Source organism: Calliopsis andreniformis, chromosome 5 (genome assembly GCF_051401765.1).
Source record: "Calliopsis andreniformis isolate RMS-2024a chromosome 5, iyCalAndr_principal, whole genome shotgun sequence".
In the NCBI taxonomy this organism is placed as follows: Eukaryota; Metazoa; Arthropoda; class Insecta; order Hymenoptera; family Andrenidae; genus Calliopsis; species Calliopsis andreniformis.
This window is the reverse complement of record NC_135066.1, coordinates 117603-144168: the sequence shown is the minus strand read 5'-3', so window position 1 is coordinate 144168 and position 26566 is coordinate 117603. Positions and strand designations below refer to the sequence as shown.

The 26566-nt window shown below is 43.4% G+C and overlaps 2 protein-coding genes and 1 long non-coding RNA gene across 3 annotated transcripts in view; 2 read left to right on the top strand and 1 right to left on the bottom strand.

Moving 5' to 3' along the window:
* Positions 1-26566, top strand: part of Dh31 (diuretic hormone class 2) — a 48184-nt gene that overhangs the window by 14720 nt on the left and 6898 nt on the right. The window lies entirely within an intron of this gene.
* On the top strand, positions 2033-4731 carry LOC143178696 (uncharacterized). The gene is made up of 2 exons (XR_013001840.1): positions 2033-2085; positions 3632-4731. It is a non-coding gene; the product is annotated as an uncharacterized LOC143178696 (long non-coding RNA).
* Positions 13639-18184, bottom strand: LOC143178978 (uncharacterized). The gene is made up of 2 exons (XM_076377928.1): positions 17785-18184; positions 13639-15118 (listed from the first exon to the last, which is right to left on the bottom strand). Exons 1-2 carry the CDS (start codon positions 17887-17889, stop codon positions 13658-13660), a joined length of 1566 nt encoding a protein of 521 aa, XP_076234043.1. The 5' UTR covers positions 17890-18184; the 3' UTR covers positions 13639-13657.

Genomic DNA, 26566 nt, shown 5'->3' with positions numbered 1-26566 from the left:
TCGTTCATTCGATGGTTCGACCGATCGAAAGAATGGTGAGGGAAAGAAGCGAACGAGCGCATGGTCGAGGAGCCAACCAGCCAGTCGTCCAGCTAGCTATGTGAACGTGTACATGTACATAGAAGCCAGACAGCCAGCCAGCGAGCCAGCCAGCCAGCCAGCCAGCCAGCCAAGCCTCGTTTTCAGCCAGGCACCGAGGCTGCCCGGCTGCCCCCTGAACCGGATCGCGGCATTAACCTCCGTCAGCGTTGTATATCGCCGCACGTCCCTGCCTCTCTGCCTTCCGCACCACTACTACTATCGACGGTCGACCCTACCATTACCACCGTGACCGCCACCCTCTCCTGCGCGTCTCCCGTACCCGTCCCAGTTATTCCCCTCCTACACCCACTCTCCTTTTCCTTCTCCCCTTCGGTGTACGTATGGTATATGGTGTATATACCACCTTCTCGTCGATGATTCTTCCCATCTGCTCGCTCGCGGCAACCAACATCCCAACTTTGCTCTGTAATTTCCCACAGTCCACCACGGTTTGTTCATGTCACGACGTAAGAACACTACTTTCAGATTCTCGGCCGCAATAGATAGGTCACAATACATTTTTTCACGTCATCTGTGTTCATCTCAAAGCTTGCGTAACAAATGAAAACATGTCTTCCTCTATTATCAAAATTGCATTACTCAGGGGAAATCTACCTCCTACATACGTACGATGAGCGATGCAATTGAAAATACACATTGTCAGAGGATGAAGCAAATATCTGAAAAGTGTTAGCGGTACATACCGTGGCACGGTGCGTGGCAGCAGATTGTCTCGTGAAATGCGATCAAGATTTTTTCGTCGCGTCTCTGTCTCTTTCAAATTAGTGTGTGATATTCAAAAACTTCCTCTTGTTAATAAACAAACAATGCATACGTGAGAGGTAACGGGAAACTAGTTTTGCAATGGGAAAAAACTCGCGATTGATCGAAAAATGAATGTTCGTGTAACAGTGCGATGTGATGAAGCCTAGGATATTGGAGGAGAGAAGCGTTGATCGGAGGCGCGGTAACGCGTCGCAAAACGAGACGAGACGAGACGAGACGAGGCGCGACGAGACGCCGCGAGACGATGCGAGGCGAGGCGAAGCGGGGCGGGGCGGGGCGGGGCGAGGCGAGGCGAGGCGAGGCGAAGCGAGGCGAGACGAGACGAAACGAGACGAAACGGGATGGGACGAGACGGGACGAGACGGGATGAGACGTGATGAGACGAAGTGAGGCGAGGGAGTACAGAGGGGCAAAGAGGAGAAAAGAGGGGAAAAGGGGGCGAAACGAGATGAAGCAAACTCACCAGGAGAGGAGACCCGTTGCAAGCGAGCAGAGTCGCTTGGTACTTGGAACGTAGAGAGGGACCGAGGGGAATGAGGCATAGAACGAGCGATGAACAGACGCGAGGTTAGGCGCGGCAAGACGCGTAGTTGGAAGAAAGGGGGAATCGTCGGAGAGGGGATGAAAACAGAGCGGGGCGAGTTGAGACTAATAGAAACAAACTCGACATAGCAAAATCAGCGAGGGAAACGAGAGAAATGAGGAAAACAGGGGTAGCTGCCAATAAGACCGAGTCGAGTGATCTTATTCTATTATCTGTACTTATACGTGTACATACTTCATTATGAAGATACCCGATGATAGGTACGATTTATAATTATTTGTTACACCTCCATCACATTTTTTTCCTTTCCTCTTCTCCTTTCCTCTTCTTCTTTCCTCCTGTGCATCATTTTATTTCAAAATCAATTCAATTGTCCTCATATTTAGGTTTTAGAATCGACTCGATGGATTAGGCAATGCGATTTGGTATTTGGATCGAGATATGTACAAGTATGTACTTGAATTTTTGACGAATATCCCACGAATAGACGTAACAGCGCAGCATAACGTAATATGTACATCGCCTTTAGTTGTCTTCGATTTGCAAAACTTATTTTCCGTTTCGCGATACGTAACAGTCGTAAGCGTATTCGAACATTTCAGGACAAGTCGACGAGCATACGGCTGGCTGACTTCGATTCGCGGTTACCCAGGTTACTCCGGAGATTCGGTTCGGTGAGTTCGGTCAATTCTCTTCCAGTAATTCTCTTTCGATTCCAAACGTGTAACACGCATATCGTTTCCTACTTTTTGTGCCGCTTCTTTATTATGCAGCAATGGTGACCATAGGTATCGCTGATTCTTCTCGTCGAGTCCTGTTCGACTCAAAGCTCACAGCTTTTCCTGCACTCATTCGTCTGTCCACTACGACCACTTGTTCTGCCACTCGATCACCGCCATCTCTCCCTCCCTTCTTCCAACATCTCGGAGATTTGATCTGCCTGCCATCCTAACTGGCGATCGTGATCGTCAAGCTTGTAATTACATCGTAATTTATGCGTGTCACGGTGTACGGTTAACTTAGCCCTTGGACCATCTTTGTCTTCTCTTCCTTCCTTTTCCATTATTCCCGCTTGGTGCCCCCTCCCCCATCCTCTTACACATCTTCATGGCCGATTTTCTCATCTTTTTCATTTATGTTTTACTTTTTTTTTCTCTTGATTGAAATGCGTTGTTGAACGCGAGTTGAAACCTCAGCCTAATTATCGTTCGATCTTTCAAACAATAATCTTCTTTAATCAGTTGACAAATTTCTACGACGCAGTTTTGCTTTCGTCGAACGAACTTCGCAGACGACGCGTCTGCCTACACGTGCTCATATCCGATAAGATAAAAACGAAACCGCCACGAAACCTCGTCGCTGATTCACCGATCACAGTTCGCAGTCCGCAACTGCGTAATATCGGGTCCTTTCGAACACCTTATCGTTACAGACGATCAGTCTTATCGCGTGAGATCGGTATCGGTCGATACACTTTCGGTTAACCATGCCGCGTAGTACATAAATATTTCGATTGAGTCGCGATGGACGCAACGTGCCTACTTTATGCTTTGCAAACGATGTATGAAACTTTTGCGTTTCGATTCCAGACATTTGCTATTGGAAATCAGCAGTTTCATCGCGAGATTTCAGAATACACGTCCACATATTGAATATTGACATATTGAATTGAATCGGTTGATGGAACGAGATCGCAACTGTTTGTGATTGTTTTTACTGTCGCTGGTCGTTGCGATCAATCCGAGACAGTGATATCGGGATATGGAAAATTGAATGGTGCAGAGGATGGCGTGCAAAAGATGTTGGGCTAAGGCTAAGGGAAAAACGATACGTATGTAGATAGGTCCCATGATCGGATTCAGTCGGATTTACTCGGTGCTGATCGGGTCCAAACGATCTTGCTCGGGCAAATCGAGTCCCGGCCCATCGTGCAAGTAACACGAAACCACGGTTGACTCGTTCTTTTCTTCTATTTCTCTTTGCCATCACTTTTTCGCTCTTTCCTTTCCCTTTCTCTTCTCTGAAACGTCATCGCAGAGATCATGCCATCGTCTTCCACCGAATCATTCGCATTACCTTTTGCTTCTACCGCTTTGATCAGACTATTACTATCGTCATTATCGTTATTTCGACGTATAAAAGGATTAAAATTGATTCTACTTGTAAGTTTATTCGTTTAATCTACAAGGAGAGAAACTGTCGAATTTGTACGATTTTCAGTTTCGAAGAGGATCGGAAAGTGGTTGGAAAAGTGTGTAGAAACGTGGCGAATTGAGCATGCAGACAAAGAAAAAAGCGAAGAAACGAGGAAAATGTGCATAGTGCAGGAGCAGAGAGGCAGAGACGTAGCGAGGAAGGGAGACGCGCGGCGCTGCGCGGCGCTGCGCGGCGCTGCGCGGTGCTGCGAGTGCCAATGTACCGAGGTCACCAGGAAGCCGCTATCTAAGGCACACGCGGTTGCGAGAGTCTGATATCGTTCGCGCTCTTTCTTTGTAGCGAACAGCTGGTCGAGCTGAGTCAGTGGTACGGCCTTGATTGCGCCGTAGCGGAAGATCGGTGTTGCCGTTGCGTCGTGGTAACGCGACTCGCGTACGCGATCGACCCTCGACTATGTATGTAGCGTGCACGTGTTTCGTCAATCGCGCGATCTTCCAAAATGGATAACCCGGAACTAAAGCCCACTTCTATTCTGATTCACATTTCCACGGCTCCCTACCCGGTGACAACACTATGCTCGTTCAACTAATTCGCGACGCGTCATCTTAATCGCGACATTCCTTTCGATCAATGTCCATCGCTTGCAACACGATCTCACTATCGATCGACAAATTTAATCGCGCTTCGGTTTTACCAGCGGAATCTTCTCGTCCAGCAAAATAGTCAACGATAGCAACAGAATGCAATGGGACTCGCTCGCGTTCCGATCAACGAAAACCTCGCAACATCGATTTATGCGAGGCACAGATAATACCTTCTTCGAAGAAAATTATCGTTCATGGTCCTGTATTTAAGTAAAATTTCGAAACTGAAACTACCTACCCATTAATAGAGCTAACATTTAAACTCGATTTAAGTACAACTTACTATAATCTCGTGTCAACTTTTACGATGACCTTAAAACATATAAGAAGATATCAACTCAAGATATGTAGAAAAAAGTGTGTGTAGGCAAACACGTACATGAGTATGATTTAAGAAGAGTTAATCGTAATTGTGTATGATTAACTAGTTTCTCAACAGTCAAACCTGTTAAATGTAACTGCTTTTCTATACTTTACCCTTTCCACAGTAAATAAATAAACTACTGCATAGTTTATCAATCCGGCCGATGAGTATGTCATATATATATGAGTATACGATGAGTATACGATGAGTAATACAGTATGATATTTTTTAGTTGAATTTACATTTCTCGCACGCTTGGTAAACTTGATTGAAACGGATTGATTAACGTAAAAATTATTTCGAATCCATCGAACAAAATGAGAACGGTAAGCAAATATTGTGGACAGTGTAATGGAGTAAAACTGGCGTTGGTCGAGTTATCGAGCGTTTCTCGATAACGCGGGTCGTTGGTTGCGAGATGAAGCGTGAGGGAGCGCGGACGAGCTTCGTAAATTTGACCGATTCGGTCACGCGTCTCGTCTTCTTGGAAAAAAGTGGCTCGATGCAGCGTGCGCACGCGAGGCAAAAGACCTAAAAACCCAGATAACGCGTACAACGTCCGCAGAAAACAATAACGATCAGAATGATTCACAGTGACCGATAAAGCCGGATACACCGTAACTGCGTCGTGTACTTTGCCCTTGCTGTTGCTGCTGCTGCTGCTGCTGCTGCTGCTGCTGTTGTTGCCGCAGTGAGGAAACGTCACGGTTGTGATCCAGCACCGCTTTTCGTACCGTGTGTCGAACGCCATCAAACTACATACATACACATCTTATCTTTTCGACACTTCTCTTCCCGTTCTTTCCTATTTTTTTTCTCTACCTTTCTTCCTTCCTTCCTTTCTCTCCTTCCCTTTTTATCACCTTAGCGTTTCCTCATCGCGCATTTTTTTCAATAGGTTGTTCTCATCCGCTACTTCATAGCATTGTTATTCCCACTTTTCGTTTCCTTTTCGCCATTTCAGTTTCCTGTTTAAACGTACCAAGTGTTTCCGATCATAAGAGTAAGGAGAAAAAAGAAGAAGAAAAGGAATAAGATAATATGATGCTGGTAGAATCGGTGATTGTCATTGCGTAACCGCACGCGAATAGATGATATGAGTAAGAAACATCGATACACAGCTGCTCGTTACACCGATCTCTATTTATCGCGCGTTTCAACCCATCACTCCTTACGATTAGACTCTGCTTAATTCAAATACGCCGATTGCAACTGAGACGGTCTGTAATTAGGATCGAATGATAGCAGTAGTCTTGAGATTCCTTGATAAGTCTTGGACGCTTCTACGACCAAGGCTAATCGTTGAAACGCGGAAGAGACGACGCGACATGACGCGACGTACATCGAGCAGCTTATGGAGAATCTACGACAGAGTGATTCGAACAGGAATCAAGGTGCAACACGGTTCCGCGTCAATTCGTTTCGAGGTCCGATTCGTTCGTATGGGTTTTAAGTTTGTGCCGCGACACGACTGTGAATCACGCGTCGCGTTCTGAGTCACACAGTACGCATCAGCGAAAGTACAAGTGAGAACGTGAGCAGAGTCTTTCGTTTCAACGAATCTCTAATACTTGTGAAATTCGTCGATCCTTAATACGAAACAAGTATGTAGATCGATTGTATCAGTTTATGGACTAAAAAGAATGAGACACGTTTGATTAGAGACTCGTCAGTCAATGGTCGACGATCTTTCGCCACTGAACGAGAAATATCGGCTGCTATCGTCTGCCGTCTGCCGTTTACCGGTTACTCTTGCTACGCCACCTACTCCCGCACCCCCATCCACACCTACGCTTAGGTCACCCGTTCTCCTATCGACTTTCACTTTGGTCAAATCGATCTCGATCAGGCTATATTAGCGATCGTTTCAATCCAAGTTTAGACACATCTAAAACCCCTTGTCTTCATTTTTTTACCGATTACAATGCTCTTCTTTTGATCAGATGTTTTTCTGCTCAGATCAATATTTTATACTGAAAATAATTGAATGCACAAATTCGTAGATTGATGTTCTCAGATTTAGAAAAGCGTATGTATACATTTGTAGTTACTGTTACGTGTTTTGCAAAAGAGAAACCGTTTGAGGGGTAGGGATCGGTAAAGATGGAGCGGGAGTTGGAGAAAGAGGAGGAAGAGGAGGAAACAGTAGAAAAAAAGAGAAAGAAGGAGTTGGCCGAAGACGGAGAACGAAGAAACCTTGAGGCTAACCGGGTGGTACGGCCTCGACTTCCCTCCTCAGGACCTTCAACGCGTTTCCGTTCAAAGACAGAGTGCGCTGAGCGATCCCGTGAACGTTTTCGAACGACGCGTGTGGTCATTATTGTCTTACAGATTCCAACCTCTGATTCAATTTTTCAATCTCCATCTTGATATTTTGAATTTATCACTTTTTACCAGAACCTAATGGTCGATCGTTCGTCCGGTTTATTCTGGACGAGAAGAGATTCGCTCAAAGATAAGAGTTAAAAGAGTGTGGAGCGGTATGTTGAATCGCGTTCAAATGCCTACGTTACTTATCAGTTATTTTCCATCGACAGCGAGAAATTCAATTTACTAGAGAGATCTATGCTATTTCAACTTGTTTATATTATTTTCTTATCGTACAGCAATACTGAACGCAATCGAAAATGCTTCGTTACTATCGACCGCGAATCCATGGAAAACCGTATTTAGAATTCGGCAAGTATGGATATGACATAAAATGCGTGACCTGTTATCTGAACGGACGCTTGCGATGCTGTATAAATCAACCTTAAGAGGACAACTACCTCTCCTGTCTCCTGTGCCTCTGGTGTTCTATACATCTTCATAGAATGTACGATAAAATTCGGTCACAGCTTCTTCCAAACAATACGTTCGCGTTACAACGAGTCAGGAGTAAGTGGGTCGCGCGTGCAAACAGCTCGACTTGGTACGTTCATGCAACAAACTGTGCGAGAGTTAATGTCGCAAGCTCTGACTAACGGGCGCAATTTTTCTTAGCGAAACTAGTCGGTCTATTGGTATACAGTTGTCCGAGGTGATACGTTGCAACATTGCACGCGCCCACGCTTCGATGCCGTGCTTCGAAGCTGCTACGGTACTGCTTCGATAGGCGGCGGTTTAACGTACAAATCAAATCGAAAAATGTACCGTGTTGCTTGCTAAGCGTTTTCACAACAGAACACTGATGGAATTGCCGAGAAGAATCCGTAACTCGCTACTTAATTAATAAATCGATATCCAGCCGTTGCGATGCTAGGAAAGTAAGAAAAACGAGACAATCGCAACGACAGCGTCTTCGCCCGCCGTTTGTTTTTCGCTATTCGCGTTAACGGATGTTGGTCGACTTGCAAGCGATTTGGAGGAGAAAGAGGAGTACAATCAGTGACGTCCGATGTTGAAGAAGACGAGGACGAGGACGAAGACGAAGTTCAGCCGTCGCGTGTCGAGCGATGCGACATCAAGCGAGTAGCATCAGGCGGAAAGAAAGAAAAAACGAAAGATCGAAGAAGGATGGAAGCGAGTACGAAGAACGAGTCGGGTTTACGACGTCCGACTTAAAACCGTCCGTGTGATTCATAGCGTTCGTCGCGCGTCGCGCACCACCGCGCCGGTCGAGCAAGATCGTTCTCTCTCGAACGACCGGTTTTGGCAGCAGCTTGCGATACACGTGTTTCCAATAAACTTTTATCGGTGAATAAATCAGTCGCGACCTTATCGCGAGATTATGATGTTTGCACGCGTCCAAGTACGCGATCAGACGAACGTTTCATTTATCGTTATTCGATCTTTGCCCGGTACTTGCACCTTTTTGTCCCCGCCTTTACATTGTATTTGAAAGTAGATGACACGACCGATGATTCGTCGCAAAAGTGGCTTCGTCAATTAGGCTGCGTTTCGAGAGTCAGCGGGAAAGCTAACACCGAAAAAACAAGAGAAGCCTCGAGAGTCTCGTTTAGCGAGTAATACGCGAGTGGTGCGGCGCGGCGTGGCGCGAAGTCTCGACCTCGAGCGTTCCACGAACGACGGGGATCGTTGTTCGCGAGAGGAAATGCCGAGTCGCGTTGAACCCAGTCGCGAGATTCGAACTCAGGACCTTGGACTAACCATTGACCTCGATAGCTATATACGCTACCTCGCGGTATGCAGCCACCGGCAGCGGCAGCATCAGCATCCCCTACCCGCGACGCAACGGCTCACCGTACCAACGACTATGCGCTTCCATGCTTCCAACCCATCCACGTCTGTCCGTTCCTGCCTTTACCGTCTATTGCTGCGATCGAAGAACCAGCAAACAGCCAGTTTATCGGTTCGACGGCATTATTAATCGTTTCGAAACGTTCTCGAGTGCAAGGCTGTAAGCGATGATGCGTGCCGTACGAGAACTGACCAGCGCAACATTCGCTCCACGAACGAGTCTACGATCGAACAAGAAATTTCATATAAGAAAAGATCACTTCACCTGTTTATGGTACAATTTCAAACGATTCAGACGTATCTCCCAAATGTTTACTATTGCACTTTCTAACACATAATAGGGGTACTAAAGGCAACTGCTAATTTAATCAATTGCTGGCATTTTAAACAGCGTGAAATTTATATCGTAGTTTGGCTTACGTTCATCAAATGCGTTTTTCTCCAACTCATACTTTCGTCGTTCGACCCGGCAATTTGAACGAGCGTACGTTTGATTGAAACGAAGGAGACACGAGATAAATCAACTATGCCAAAATATACGGCGAACTTGATGAAGAAATAGAGTTGAGGGTCGGTAGCGGCAATACCAGTGGTACGAGAGAGAGCTGGTACCTTGAACCTCGACGCGAAACGAAGAACGAACCGATGAAAATGTTTACCAAGACACCCACGTATAATATTTACTCGGAAAAATTGAAATGCGGTAAGAATTTCAAGCAAATTTGCTTCATTAATCGTTTTCGGAAAAACAAGCTTGCGAACTTTCGATTTGGACTGAAGGAGGTGCGTGTAATTGTCAGATGATATCGGGAACCACGTGCGCGTGATCTCACGATGTTAACAGTAGGCGATTGTTCGCAACCCTAGTTGAATGGGTGTAACGCCATCGTAGTCCTTGAACGATTATCTTACACAGTCACAGAATTCATCTGATTCGGTTTCATTCGGTTCCATTCGGTTTCTTGCGACTCGTTCGATCCGCGTATTCTACGGCTTGCGCTCGCAAATCGTGCATGCATAGATGCTTACCTGTGCATAATTTCCCTCGAGTGGTATCGCGATACTATCGATAAGGCGCTTGTACTTTTAATTGAAGCAGCTAATCCTTAAAATAAATAAGAAATGTAACGGTGACGCTAGTGAGTCTGTAGAAAAGCAACAGCAGCAGAAACTACGACGATAGTACGTAGAGACACGGTGGTATCACCTCGCATGCAACATTGCGAAACGTTATTCATTATGAATAGTCGTTGTTTAAAGAATTACTTTTAAAACTGAATACGCACAATAGATATGGTGATGCAAGGTTATTAAAGCAGGGTTGAAGGGCGCGCGCGCGGAGGAGGGTGAAAAATTGTAAAAACGACTGGAAGTGGTCGAAGAGCACAAGTGCAGTTTGCCTGCAACGGTGCCACTGCGTAGCGTTCGTTGGTAGAGGCAGCTATTAATAGCATTACTGCGCGTTATTATCGTTGACGCACGGTTCATCGCGAGATCGCTCGCGAGAGGGAAACTCTCGGCGACTCAAAAGAAATCGAAAGAGTCAATATGCAGCTGTCTTTCGTTCTTCTACGAACTTGGGGGCGAACGCTGCATGAATGCGAAAATCAGAAAACACCATTCGCTCCTTTCTGAATATTTTTTAATAAGTTCGATAAAAAAATTATATAAATTGAATACTTGATAACAAGATGATAATAAAGTACTATAAACAAAGAGCTAGATACAAATGTACAGTCGTTACGGATATAAAATTAGGTGTTAGCGTAACTAATTCCACTATAGTGTGTATACATGTATAATGAAAACTTAAATCTATCAGATAGAGCTCGGATATGTAATCGTTCGCTTTTAGATATGCGGTAAACGCGTTAAACGCTCACCTTTCAATCTCCCATGAAAATGAATGCATTTGTAAATCACCACTCAAGTACGACACATATTCTTTTGCTTCGACACGAAAAATGTCCATTCGAATACCGCGAACGAAAGCGAACGACCAGTACGCATCTCTCATTTTTCTATTTCTCTGCGATGCGAGTTAAAGGGGTTTTCGCTTGCAGTTTCATCTCGCGATCAGTCTCATGACGCGACGTAAAGATCAAAAAATAAAGAGAAAGAAGAAAAAAGAACGAAAAGTCTAATCGTAAAAAAAACTGAAATGATGAAACGAAGCGTATGAAAACGAAAGAATATGTGGTAATCGCACAGTTCGTTCCTCGCGGTGTTGATATGGCGTTTCGTCGATACAGCGTAGAACGTGTACCAAACATCCGTTCTCTTCGATCGACGAAACGCACCATCTTTTCTATACTCGACGCTACTTTCGTACAAAAATACTGCCGTCTCATCTTTCTTGGGCTCGGTCGATCATTTTTCAAAAAATATCATTATTTCCGCTTGAGATCCTTTGTATCCTATCTTTATATGCATTTATATATCGAGAAACCGGCGCTCGTTTCGTTCCCGATCACTTATATCTATGTACAATGGGCCAGAAAATATAGCGCGCTAATATCACCAGTGCTACTTTGACCGAGTCAAAAACGCGTAGAACCGTCAATTCTAAGGTTTCGTTCAATCTGTTCTATTAGTAACACCAAACTACTAGTCAGCTCAAACTAGTACAGTACAATATTTTCCAAATTATTTTCCAGCGTACACGTATTTATATGGGTGCGTGGCCTCTGCGTGGTCCGTCCCTTTCTCCATCCGTCCGCTCGTCTCTAAGCATGCATTTAAGTTCACAAATAATATTGCACTTTCGCGTATTCGTTTATATCTAGTTAGCGATTAATTTTTTAACGAACGTACAGTTTAGTCGATACGTAGATTTGTGCGCTGCTTTATTCGTAATGGAAAATAACCGCACGATGCCGAAGCCAAACTGTTCTTATTCGCAGTGATATCAAACGGTAGGAATTCATTTTCAAGCAAAATTATGATAATCTCCATTAAAATCAAACTAAATTGTTTCGTAGCTTCGATGGTCGGGGTAGGTCAATTGAGCTGGGAACTCGCGATGGATTAGTGAAAGGGAAATCGCTGTCATCGGCCACCACCAGAGTCAATGGACTCGTTTCGCGAGTCTAGCGCGCACGCGTATGTGTGTGTGCGTGTTCCGCGGCCAGTAGAACACACCATTTATTGCCTTTATTCGTTCTCTTTTCTTTATGCGAGTATCATTCTCGTTTTTCCTATGCGACTTACATGTTCTTCTTCACAATCGATTTCTTTTAAATAACCTATCGAGGTTCATAAATTACCGGATACTCGAAAACATTATTCACAGCCTACGAATTATAAAGGGGTTTTTCGTCCACTTTGGTTCTCAGTGTTTCATTCCTACGATCTCGTATTCGTTACATAAAAAATAGAGTGTGCATACACGCGCTGCTCTATTGTTTTCTTCTCGGATCTTACGAACGTAAACTGATGATACGTATTCGTGTACGCATCATATTTTGAACGCGAGAAAAGCAAAGAGCCATCGCGAGAGACACACAAGAACAATCTTTTGTAGTTTGGGTTACGGCCGCGTTTGTCTGTCCTTTCCTCCTAGTTTGGTTAATCACAACGAACACATGTATTTGTTTGAGTAGATGGCAACATCGACAAACGTGTAACATCACGGTATGATTACGATAGCGATAATGCTGCCGGTAGTGTCGTTGCGATACGCAAAGTGTTTGAGCGGGTAAGGAGAGTTGAAGAAAACGAAGAAAACGAAGAAAACGAAGAAAACGAAGAAAACGATGGCGCGGGTAAAAAGTGAAAATCGTTTAATAACTGTATGCAAGATCGACGGAAAAATGATAAGATAATGACTATAGAGAAGATGTAGGAGACGTTAAATTGGCAGTGTATAGCCAACATAGCTTTCACCGTGTCACTACACGCGCATCACTGATAATCGCAACAACATTACAGGTTGATAATGCCGATGCATCGCGAAGTTGAACATTCAGATTTCGATCGCGAGAAACGAAATCGCTGCGCGACCGTTATCCAAAGAAAATGTTAAACGTTACGAATAAAAATGTTAATTTAACGGTAAGGAAAACATGAGATCAAACGTTTCACGCACGATACACATATGTATATTGGAATTCGCTTAATAACGTTTTAGCGTTCGACCTGCGAAACAAGAAGAGATCATATTCTTAAGTTACTGCGCGCGAGAGTAACAAAAGCGGAAACGAGGCACGCGTCCGTGTTCGACAATCAATTTCGTCTTCTTTTCAGAAGTTGTATTTGCATGTGATTAGGTATGCACGCGTACTTCAGAACGCGACAGGACGTACGTTTTTTTTTTCCTTTTTTCTTAAACACTTTTCGACTTCTCGTATACATATGTATATACATACTCGTACGTACTTTCGAGTACGTTATATATTACTACACGTGCATCTATCGATATGCACCAAGTAGGTGTCTGCGTTTTCAACTCTGCTACAGCAGTTCACCGTAAACGCCGCGTTTCACTACGACTGTGTATCTTACTTATCCGATCATGAACGCGATCGCCGGAATCCTTTGAGGGTAACACTGCCGAGAAGTAAAAATATATATCTATATTTATACACAGAAACGATCCTACATCTAATATATTGTACAGATATACAAAAGGACTTGTTAATCAACGAACGAGGCGCGTAAGGACTCAGAGTTACAGAAGAACGCGAGCCTTCAAAGAGACATTTCGTAACATCGTGCGACAATTTCGCTCACGCAAAATGCGAATGCAGATACATGGATACGTGTTACACGCGTATCTATGTGTAAGATATCTGTCTGCTTGTGCGGGTGTAGCCACACGTGCGCAAAAAGGAAGATCGAGTTCACATTTGCGAAACGGAGAGTGTACGCGTATGTATTAGAAAATATTCAGACTTGATTTCGTTAAAAGCTGACCCAGTCGTTGCCGACGCCTATAGTCGAAAGCATGTCCGTGACGTCGGGAGTGCAGGAGAACTCAAAGTGTGAACCGCTGCTAGAGCTTGCAGTTTCGAACGTGTCCAAATCGGTGGTAATTGTCTCCATATCTAGATCGATTTTAAAGTCGGACGGTTGTATCTGCAAAAGGTCCGTCAACGAATACAGATCGGCCAGGCTGGGATTATTCGCGGGCTCTTCGAGCTTAACTTGAGTGGTAGGAGTGGCAATGGCCGTGGAATCGTCGATCGATATGCCAGCTGACACTGAGTTGCCTATCACGTTGGACAGTTGCGGTGGCGGTACTAGCGACAGAGTCGTTGACGATACGGCGTTCGAGGTTGGAATCGACGTAGACGATACTGTAGGAATCGTAGTTGTGGCCGTGGACAGAGATACAGCGACGGGTGATAAAGCTGCTTCAGTGTCTGTCGTTTCCATCTCTGTCTCTACTATCTCTGTCGGTTCCTCTTTGATCAGAAAATTCAATCGGCGGTTGCTTAGAGTTGCCGTCGTCGTCGTCGTGGTCGTGGTCGTCGTCGCCGTCGCTGCCGCCACCGAGGTTGTTGTTCGACCACCGCGGAAATTTCTTTTCGAGGTCAAGCTTATACCTCCGATAGAAGCAGGAATGGAGGTAGTAGTGACATTGGCGTTGGAGGCAACAGGTGGACCACCACCGATAGAGGACAGTAAACGATCTTTTGGTTCGAACGTTGCCTCGTAATCCATTTTCAAACTAGCTTCTCGTTTCACTTTACTAGAGATCGCGGCTGCTGCTCCAGGCAAACGGGCTGATGGACCGCACTCGAGGAAATTGTCTTCGTAAAAACTGGCAGATTCGGGAGAATCTGGCGTGACACAGGATGGACTGCTCGGTATTTTGGCGCTAACAATCGGAACGGTAGGGGTGTAATCGAACGGAGGCCGTTTATCCAGCGCTAGTTTAACCTTCAACCGCGAAATTGGCTTGCTACCGCTCGACTGAGCTTGCAATCTTTTTACCGTTCCACCGATATTACCATTCGTTTGCATGTTATTGTTTGAATCGTTACGCGCAGATCCTTTCGCAGATCCTGGCCCAGCTGTTATTCCTCCCACCGACGTCGACGACTTCCTTGATGTTTTCTTTCCACCTTCTTTCGTCGTTTTCTGACTCACAGACGCCATCGGTTTCGAAGTCTTTTTCCTTGGTCGATACTTGTAATCCGGATATTCCATCATATGAAGTTGCCGCAACCTTTCGGCTTCTTCGATGAATGGTCGTCTCTCCGTCTCGTCCAACGTCTTCCACCGTCTACCGAGACGTTTACTGATTTCCGCATTATGCATATCCGGTTGAACCTCGCATATTTTTCTGCGTTCGATCTGCGACCACACCATAAAGGCGTTCATCGGCCTCTTTATGTGGTTTGGATTGTTCTTCTTCGTCTGAAACAGAGCAATAAAAACACCGAATAATACTTTCAATCTTCTTTACGATCTATCATGTACCGTCAGTTTCTACGAACTTGACCCAGTACAAGTACAATTCGCAGCCACTCCAGTTGTGTGTTTCTGTATGAGAAACAAACGGATGGATGAGGCAGAGAGAGAGAGAGAGAGAGAGAGAGAGAGAGAGAGATGCGAAAAATGAACGAACACGAACATGCACTTCTCGTTGGTTGAGGACAACTACAATTTGCATTGCTTAATGGATGGAGGTACACCTCGAAACGCAGACAACGCTCGACTGTTCTGCCTGTTATACTTTTAGATATTCTCAATCACTCGACGCGTATTCGGGTAGAAACTGAAAGACTACACATATAGGTTAACGAAGGAGTCTGACGACGATATGGCCTATCAATCATGATCGGAATCAACGAACGTCGGTACAGTATGCAATCGACATTCAATCTATTTGAATGTTTGAATATAACAGCTGATTCGTCTACATGTTCCACTAATGGAAAGGTTTTCGTCAACTTTCACTTTCAACACAGTGTTTAGCCCACTTTTAGCATCGACCGTCAGGAAATGAAAGCAATAACCGAAGATACGATTTTTGTTCGATACAATTGCTAGAACGCGATCAAAGCTTGTTTTCCGAAGCGACTCATCGGGACCTCTTCCATTCCTATATATTCTATCTTCAATCGTGAAATTGGCTTGCTATACATGATAATGTATATATCACTTTTCTTTTCTCTAGCAATGTAGCAGCAATTGTCTTCAGTCTGTCAAACTTTCCGTCAAGCAGTACTTCTGAAAAAACTAAAGATTACTCCTTTTCCAAGCTGAAAACGAACGAACGTGTCAAGCAACGTTTCACTACGCGGGGACGCACACACGATCATTAATATGGTATTGGATCTGAAAAGTTGTCGGACACTGAGCCATGAATATACTTGAATGTACTTCGAACACTTTTCTATATTCGAATCGGAAACATTATTCGTACAGATATATAAAATACAAGTTTTGGTCATACTCTTCAGAACAAACGATTCAAGTTTACGAAGAAAAACTAATAGTGCACACCTTGCATCGATACGAATTCCCAGTCTTTTCTGCTCTCTTTTCTCTCCCCGTCCTGTTTCGCCTGACGTTCTTACACACAACACGCGCACGACAATCCACACAGAGACGATCAGCTGGACTGACTCGACTCGTCATAAACGTCAATTCGTATCTGTGAACGTACGATAACGCTGCATTGGAATATGTTCAGAACAAAAGCATCCATTTTGCAAATACATATATATAGTTAGACGAAAATGAAACACAAAGTGGCAAACGCGCTAATTAACTAGTAAAAAGTACTCATTCGAAAAATCGTAATGGAAGAGCGTCGATGCAAAAAAAGCTGTTCCATCGTTCGAGTTTTGTCCTCGTGGGACAACTCGCGAATTGGTCGACATAGTTAAACCTGGATTGAACTTGGATTGAACACCTGGATCGAACGTGAATTAAACCTGGACACGATGCACATGCGTTAAAATCTGCAGAGAACTCGCCGTAATAAAAGATTCACCTACTAGAAGTACATACTGCATAGAAATGCAAGTGAAAAATAATGACTAGATATATAGTAGTTGCATGAAAAATATTAACACCACTTTACGGATTATGTATTCGAAACGTTTCCTTTTTTATTCGTAACAAAGAAACGCAAAAAAAAGGCTAAATTAACAAGAGTTCGAGTACGATTCGTCTGATGATTGTAACTGACGAATCAGAATAAAAGTTGAATCGAGTAAACAAGCTGAAAGGAAAGTGTACGGGAAAGCACAGAAAAGATAACACAGTTGGGCAAGATTTGAGAAGATGATAAACGACGAAACGACTAGAATAGACAGCTAAAAGGTAACGAACAAAGTTAAAAATAATCCGCTCTTCGGAGTTTCAACGTTATTGAAATAAACGGATCGGTCGAGAATGAACATGACTTCTGGATGATAAGGTAAGTTTATAATTCGTTTGTCGGAGAAGCGTGCATCGAACCGTGAGGGCAGCAAAGATTCGTAAACGGGAATGGTAATCGTAGTGACAACGGTAACATTAGTACATAACGACCGCGGTCAACTCTCGAATATCGCCAACCATCGGTCAAGTTTGTTTACAATTCCTACAATTGGGTCGACTATTGGGACGTGTATAGGTATGTATACATGGGGTACATACTATCCAAATATCGAGGAAGGTTTGCTGAACGAACACGAGAATGTGTGTTTATTGGAAGTTAGAAGATTCGATCGTGCGACGACGTACCAAACGAAATGAAATTGTATATCTTCTTTGAACATTTCTCGTTTGCCTCTGATCTACCTAACACACAACAAGGTCTGTTTCTGTGCGACGCGTTCCTCAAATCGACATCTTTGTTGTCATTTTGTCATCGTTGCGATGAATTCGACTCGAGCACAACGCGAAGATGGGTTCTGACAGACACTGCGATGTTTCGAGTTTCGAAATCTAAATCCATACGCAATTCGTTTACCGCAAACGGCTCGGTCGAACGGGAAACGTACAGCGAACATTCTGATTCCACGAGTGAATAAAAAATGAAAGAAAAGAAAAGAAAGAAAAAAAGAGAGGAAATGCATGTGCCGTACCTGTGTAGCATCCGAATACGGTGTTGCTGAGTTTTTATCCACGAGTAACGATCCAAACATGGGTATTCCTGAACTGGAGGGGCTGTCTTGTTGTTGCGGTACCATCTTCGAACCTGATTTTTAACGAAAACTCAGAGTTCCTTCAACACCTCACTTTTAACGATTCAGCACACTATAGCACTCGAATCCCGGGCTTTGTTGACAATCTTCGATCGTTTTTACCGAAAACGGTCTTTCTATCCTTGTATTCTTCTTCGATTAGTTTTCCGTATTAACGGTAGAAATCCTTTGCTATCTCACAACAATAATGTTTTCTCTGCCTTCTTCTCCCTTTTTCACCTCACCTTCTGCTTCTTCTATTCTTCTTTTTTTCGTTTTACCTATTTCCGTTTCGTTATTACTCTATTCTCCTTCTTCCTATTTGGACGTGCTCTTTCTCGCAAGAATAAACAAAGAATAAAAAGATGCGAGCAGGGCAGCACGGCAGGTAAAGGCAGTGATTGGAGACGATCGATTGCTGGCGATAGTCAGGAGAATGGCTATGAGAAGCACGATGACGACAACGATGACGAGGACGACGACGAGAACGAAGGCCAGCATAAGGGGCTACCATCGACGACAGCGATAAACATGCGACAGCGTTGTTGACCAAATCGCGCGATATATAGATAGAATGTGGTTGGCGAATTACGACTTAAGACGCGTTTTCTTCTCGATGAAGACACGACGAAGGCGACCAAGGCGACGCGTAATTGCTCTTCACAGTTTCGACCGCGCGAAAAGGGCAAATGAGATCGCAACTATGCAACAGCACCTCTATAATATGTAGGCGTGCGAGCTTCGAGTCTCGCGTTCACGCGATTCTCCTCAACATTCGACGGTCGGCCGTCGATCGTGAGACGACATTATCGGCCGAGAACGCAACAACGCAACCACGCTCGCCCGACGAGCGCTCCTTCGCAACTAGTTCCTTCTCCCATCGCGCTTCTACCTCTATACTGCACTCAGCTGAGACGCCGCGTATCCCCACTATCCCAATCAGCGTAAACACGCTGCCTTTCCAGCCAATCGCTGCCCACTCATTCTTTCGTCCCTCTTTAACCCTGAAACTTTCTGTCTTGCTCTCTTTTCTCTTTCCTTTTTCGTTGCCTCTATCCCTCCACGTCTTCACCCTTTTCCCATTATTCTTATCTCCTCTTCTTTCGGCTTCTTCTAAGTGTCTACGTAAGTACCTTCCTTAATTCCACCTCTTTCCACTCTTTTCATCTTCCTCCACTTCCTCTTCCTCTTCCCAGCTTCCGTCGTCTTCTTTCACCCCTTCGTGTTATTTCCTGTTCTTTTCCTTATTTTTCTTTCTCTTCCCTCGATTCGAATTGCGTTATATACTCGAATAATCGGCTACTGTCAATATCAAACGTACTAAATAGAATGTTTCTCTCTGAGATCTCTGTACTCGTTCAAGGTTACATTTAGCTGGAGGTAGCTCAGCTACGTTTTCCCTACCCTTACCCACTGTCGCCGTCAACATCGCCATCAACATCGCCATCAACATCGCCATCAACATCTCCCTCCACCTCCTTATCCGTTTTGTTCCGTCGAACCGTTGTCATCGAATTTCTTAAGCGTGCGATATCGCGATTGCCATGTCTCGTGCTTCCTAAGGCTTTTTATCGATTTCACGATCGTCTATATGACAATCTCGATCGCTATCTGCAGTTTAATCTATTATTTATCATTTCACTTTTCGATGAGCAATAGCGAGCGGTGTTAACTGGCTTCAAACCTACCCGAATGAGAACGAAAATTGTTCAATTTCCGCGGGCTCGAAAGGAGTTGCCGCCGTCGCCGTGCCGTGCCGCGCCGCGCTGTTACTGTCGCAATTGACACGATTGTTTGTGTCACGTTCGTTCATCCTCGCTTTGAGGATTGAGTCGAACGAAATCGAATCAACCTCGAGTTTCGAATAAGCGTTGTTCGCGATCGATGGGAGTGTCTGTCGCTGCTAAACCGGATGTTACATGCAACTCAAGAATACTAAACGTTTCTCCTCGATATACGTATCTACGAGAAGCGTTTCCCGAGGACACAGAATGTAGTTGGTGCACAGGCATGACTGGGAGAGTACTTGACAGCAGTTTTTCGCATCTTCTTTCATCTCAGCATTCTTCGTATCAATCTCGTATCTGATGTTTGATCAACAGTTTAAAGAAGTCAGAGTAGTTTCGAGAAATATGTAATGTTTTTCTGTGACTCGTACAAGGGTAGCAGATACTACGTACGTTCGATATTTCTCGACGCTCCCGATAGAAAGTAGATTGCGATAGAGGGGTTTGTTTGCAGCCGCGTAATTCTTGTCGGTCCATCCGTACGAGCATCATGGCGGCAAAGGAGGAAAAGAACCGGTCACCCAGTCGGATACTATACGTACCTACTACCTATAATGATGGCTTGCGAAACGACTGGGACTCGCGCGTATACGCATTAGCGCGAGCGAACGAGCAACTAGACGGGATCTATGTTGCATGTACTTAGTTACATACATTCAACTATCGCGGAACAACGCCACGAAACACCCGCGCTGCATTTCACCCGTCTGAGTCAGCGCACCGCGCTAGTCCAACCAATCGTTGCGCAATTCTCGTGCGCTCGCCGGAACGAACGAGCAGCCGCCGCGCCGCGTTGCACCGAAACTCCGCTTCGCGCCAACGAAACTTGCGTCGCATAACAGCATAAGTCGCATTGCATCTTTTTTTCCACTTCTACACGTTCATTTCTTTCAATCGCATCGACGCCGCTTTTCACTTTTTTCGACAAATCATACTAACGCGTCGATGCATTTCAATTTCGATACAACTTATTCTTCATTAACGAATCCTAATATCTAACTAAAACACACGTTATCTGTTACGAATTTGTTCAAGTTTAATCAACTTCTCGAGAAAGAAGACAGGGGGACTCGTATTTGAAACGATTCTCTGTGGCACACCAGCGAACAAGCGACCCTCCGGCTTGCCGGATCAGGCAGAGATCGAGTAATTCGATGGATCTTACATCGTGTGCGTCCAACTTATTTTTTTAACGACATCGAAGGTTTTCTTCGTAACAAATTAATCTTGTCAATAGCACGATTCAGTTTCTTTTCTTGAATACTTCAAGTTCAGGATCTTTTGGCTTATCGTTGTTTTCCCATCGAGTTTCTATCTTCCGCGGCCGAGCAAACAAAAACAACGAAACAGTACAGAAATATCGACATAATATAGTGGAAAAATCTGACGGATGATGTTCGACGTTTCGTGAGAACCGTTCGAAAAATGATACGGCCTCGAAGGTTTTAAGAGCCGCGGGCTACACATCTACCTTCTCTCCGCTACACGCCCATATAACTAATGCGTAGTGTGTATGGCCTCCCGAAACCGACCGGTTCACGCACACTTTGCGATACTATGCATGTACGTATGTATGTGCATGCAAGTATGTACCGACAACAAACGCCTAGTCGGATGGGCCAGGAAATGCGAGACTTTGCTCGAAGGAAGGATGTGGTTGGATGGAGAACAGAAGCAGGTGTTCTCTTCCGTTCTCTTCTGTACTTCCAGAGCTTTTCCTTTTATTTTAGTCGTATCGAGCATGCTGTCGAATCGCATTCGTACAGAACTATTATTACTATTAAGTAAATGGATAGGTATTTACTTGACGATGCAGGGAAACAGCGTCGTATACCCCTAATTTCAAAATCTTCTATGCGTTACCATAAATATATAAATGACAATTCACCTATGTAGGTATCTACAATATTTTACGGACGTACTTACATATTTGTCGACGATAAACTTTCCCATTTTTAACCTCGGTCATGTCCATATCTCGGGACCGAATTCCTTCTATAACATCGATCCGGAAATTCTCTCTTACGAGTTGACATTGATCGACCGTGAGGTTACAAATTCCGTAAACGTAAACTTATCATTTGCCGACGATGGAATGTACCTGAAAACGGATATCGGTCCAGCTGTCCAGCTGTCCAGCAGCTGTGTACTTCACCTGCCGCTACACCGCACCGTATCGTTGCCAGCAAATGTATTACACGCGTATACGCGCGTGCACCAGTTCTCAGCGTATGCACATATCGTGTTCAATGTTATGCATAAAAGGTATGAGATCTTCTTGGCAACGGAAAACTCTCCTTTCTTCATTCATCCATTGATTTTCCTTCATCTAGCTTAACACTTCGTACGATAAAATGGCTGTCCGTCAAAAAGTGGACGAAAAGTCTTGCGTGATAAATACGTTCATACGCAAAAATGACAGTGGGCAGATAGACAGGTAGTTGGAAGGATAGATAGCTCGATAGGTAAGTATGTAGATCGGATGGGCAGGCAGGCAGGCAGGCAGGCAGGCAGGCAGACAGGCAGGTAAGCAGGCAGGCCGGTAGGTAGGTACTTAGGTAGGTAGGTAGGTATACAAGCATGTTCAGGAGTAACGTGAATAAGACAAATACGAAGAAAATTTTCAAATATTTTCACATAAAGCTATTAAGGGCAGACGGACGCAATCACGATACTTTTCAGGATTTCGGTAAACGGTGAATATTAGTGGACGAATATGAAGAATAAAACGCATTTTCTGAGAATAAATTGCAACGAATCAAAATAGAAAACCTATTTTGTTGACTCGATCGAACGATCGAACAGGTGTGCGGTCACTGATGGTACACCTGCGCGAATAACCGTATACTGGTCCTACTCTTGCTTTGGATTACCTGTAATGCGCACCATTAAACTAACGACTATTCCAACTAGCCAAGAAAAGGAAATGGCGAAAAATACTACTTTTATGCCACGCCGATTTCTCTTATTAAATTATTTTGACGCATCTTACTTTCGTTACCCCTATCGTGATAAGTCTTACGTGATGCGAGCGAAGATCTGCGTTAATTCTTTGAAATGAGTCGCTGTCAATCCGTTGCGTCGGTCGTTGCGTGCTCAAGTTTACCTATGTATGTAAATACATAACGTGGGTGCGGGTGTGATTACGTCTGCATCCTGCGGGTACCCCGATAGATGAAATTTCTTATTTTTTTCACTTTTCTTTAACCGACACTTACTGTTGCGTATCTTGTTAACACACTTTCGAAACAATCGCATACATTTCTCTCACTTTAACTAATATTACAATAAAATTACTAATAAAGTAAACGATCTGTCACATTAATTCATTGCCAATGATATAAAATGAAAGTGTTTTCATATCAGTTTCGCAAGAATATACAAGGTACACCATCTTGCGTCGTGAATACAAACCTGCTTCTCTGTTCGATCGATGCGATCGATCATGTAAAATATGTAAGTAATCCCTCTTTGCATTACAATTCCTCAACTACAAACAAGTCGAGAAACGAGTATACAGGATAAGCTGGACCAACAATGCTTTTTTCTGTCCTACGCTCTTGGAGCTCTAAAACCAAAGTCCCATTACCATTTTTGTCACGCTCAACGTTAGCGGCTGTGCGTGAAATAAGAGTGTAGCGCTATGAGTACTAAGAATTTCAGTTACAATACCGACGTGAAATTAAATACAAAGTGTCCTGATAAGTTAATAACAAGTTCATATATTATAGTCTATGTAGAAAGTCAAATGGTTAACGAAATTCGCATAAAACTTAAAATTTATATTTTTTCTAATTATTAAAACTTTTTCATTAACTCGAGTTCCTTAATTAATTATTTTCCGTCATGAATTCTGTATATTCGTCTGCGTCGATGGTTTTCGATATCATATTATCTACAAGTCAACTACTAAAGTCGGTAAAGTCAGGAAATTCGTAATTAGATTTCAAACAATTGTTGTAACTTTCTTAAAAAATCATAATAAATCATCAATTTGTATTTATAATTATTACCTTACACCTATTGACAATTCGCAGCCATTAGTTCGGGCAGAATCGATTACCAGGTTTTATCACGTAGAGGTTGCTGCGAGAGGAGAGATAGATGAATCAATGTTCCATCGATCTCCCTTTACAAAAATCTTAAAGCCTAAACTTGAAACTAGCAATAGCAAGTCAAAGACATTTATAGAAAGTACGTGTAAGAATTAGAAATATTAATTAGATTTTCGATGGTTACCTAAACTGTATGAGTGTAAGTATTAGAAATAGTTTAAAATCCATCGGTGGATGCGATACTTCAATTTGCTGTAAACCTAAACGGTAATAAAGAGATAAAGCACAGCATTGGGTGTTGGGTGGGATAAGCTACACATAAAATAGGGGAAACAGAAAAAGTGAATTTGAGCAATACTTATCGGTGATCCGCGATGACCAGTGGTCAAGTTGTCCACTAGCCAGGGGAGCCCAGGAGTTCCTCGGGTGGATTCCGAGGAGGATCCGTACCCGTCGGAGGACCCGTCACGAGTGAGACACTTGTGCTCTTGAAAGGGTATTTATACTCTCTGGGAGTAGATGGGGAACGAATCAAAGAAGTTCTTGGGTGGTAGGAATTTCGGGATTGATCGAACGAAGAATAATTTGTGAAAAATTTTGCAATTTCTGGCACACATACTGTTAATAACAATCGCACACGGTGTACAGTTGTGCAAATTATTAACATTTATAATTGTTAGAGATTTGAGGCTTTCATGGCTCAGAGACCTACAGTTTACACAGTTATTGTTCTCAGGTGTAAGCAAGCTATTAACTTTTCATACATTATTCTTCGTTCGATTAATCTCGAAATTCTTGTAAATTTCTTGATATTTTGTTAATTAACAATTATAATTGCTAATAATTTGCATGAATCACTGCATACGATTGTTGTTAATAATATGTATAGTAGAAATTACTGCTGAAATGATTATTTGATGGGAAATATCAATTTTTTACAAGTATTCTTGTCGTTGATCATCTTGTACGTAGCCTCCGTTTACTGATCAGCTCTTTATCACTTTTCTAATTTTAATATACCTCAAGACTCTCGTGAACATCATACATCGAACGAAGCCATTGTATCTACCGAAAGATTTCGTTGCTTCTACTTTTCAAGTCTCTAGCTTTAAGAATAGTCCTAAGATCCTGATTATATGTTTTTCTCATAAAGTATTTGTAGGACTGTCAAGTTTTCATTTATTAGCTTTCTTTGCTCGATTACTTGCTCCTCAGCTCTGGTAAAGAGGTCACCTCTGCTTCTCTTGGTGGAAGTGAATTTACCTATATCTCGTCGGTAATGGTAACTTGTAACTTGTAACAACGTAAAAAAATATGTGTTGATAAAGTAAAAATGCACTTTCCTCCCACGAACTGCAGGATTATCGATATTTAAGTACTTATCGTTAGTTTTACCGACCCTCTTGTGTTCTTGGGAAACGTAACGAGATTACGAAAGGGTCGACGTGTACGAGAATTTCATTATAGAGAACCATTTTGGATAAACATGCTTTATTGCAGAATATAGTACTTGCTTACGTGTTAGATATATAATCCATTTAAATTAACTGACCATGTACGTGTAAAATTTGATCAAGGATCAAAACTGTTTTTATCCGTTCTGGCAAGTTTTCTCTCAACGAAAGATTCATTTTTAACATGTTGGTAGATACTGTGTCGCATGGGATACACATACCCTATGATGTTTTCCAGAAATCCAAGTTTTATCGAACGGATAAACGTGTATTCTGTAATTCCAATGAATTGAATAAAACTGTTACTTGCTTTGTTTGCACCATTCTTCAGTTGATCAACGCGATTCCATATTCAAGCTCTGTTTAAAATCCTATTACACTTTGGAATTCCGCCATGGTAGAGGATGTGTTAAACAGGAACGTACGTATGCGGGTATAATGCGTAATATATGCATCACGGATAATCGAGTTCCTTTGAAGAAGGATAGACCGACTTGAAATTTTATTAAAGCATTGATGCTCTTTCAAGCAGAACGATCGTAATTTTTCAAAATTGCACGGACCGTCAAGCTCGTAGGTACATACGAGGAGAGATGAACATAGGTAGTTTACAATGATAGTTTGTGGTTAAGCGATGAGATTGAATCGAGTGGACGAGAAGAGATTCGGCTTCGCGAGTTAGATTAGAACTCGGTTGACTTGAGTGGTTGGAGTAGTTGCAGCAGTGACGATCGTCTAGCTGTTACGTTAGTTACGAGAGTGGCACGCACCTACTCGATTTCCCTTCCTTTCGACCGTGTACGATCCTGCACGCTCGATCAAGTATAAAAACGATAAATTCTAATTACAAGACGAGAGTGTGACACGGATGCACTTTTCGCGTTACGCGGAAATACTCTCTGAAGAATGAAAACGGATTGCGTTGTTTCCAGAAGCACTAGTAGATTCCTATACCTACCTATAACGCATAACGTAGTAGAGAACGAAGATGCTGTTTAACAGAGTTCAGATTGGTCGACTGATCAGCGTTTACGCATCTCGCTTAACTTTATCATCGATTAGTTCTCCGGATCGGGTCGATCCTTGGAAAATCGTTAATTCAACTCTAGTTCTCAGGGGAGTGTACATTTTCGAGAATTTAACCAGAGGAGACTGCTACTTTGTCGGCAATGTACCTACGGGTTAACCGATTTCACAAGGAATCGACTCGATAGGTCGTGTCCAACTGCACTCGCATGGGAACGCGAAACTTGATTCTCCGATACGTCTCGATGTTATAGGTATATGCATCTAAGTACCTACATCGCCTCGCTTTTCCTTGCGCAGCATAGCATCACAAGCACGAGTAGTACTCTCCCGCAACTGCCGCCTTCGAAATTCTCTCTTC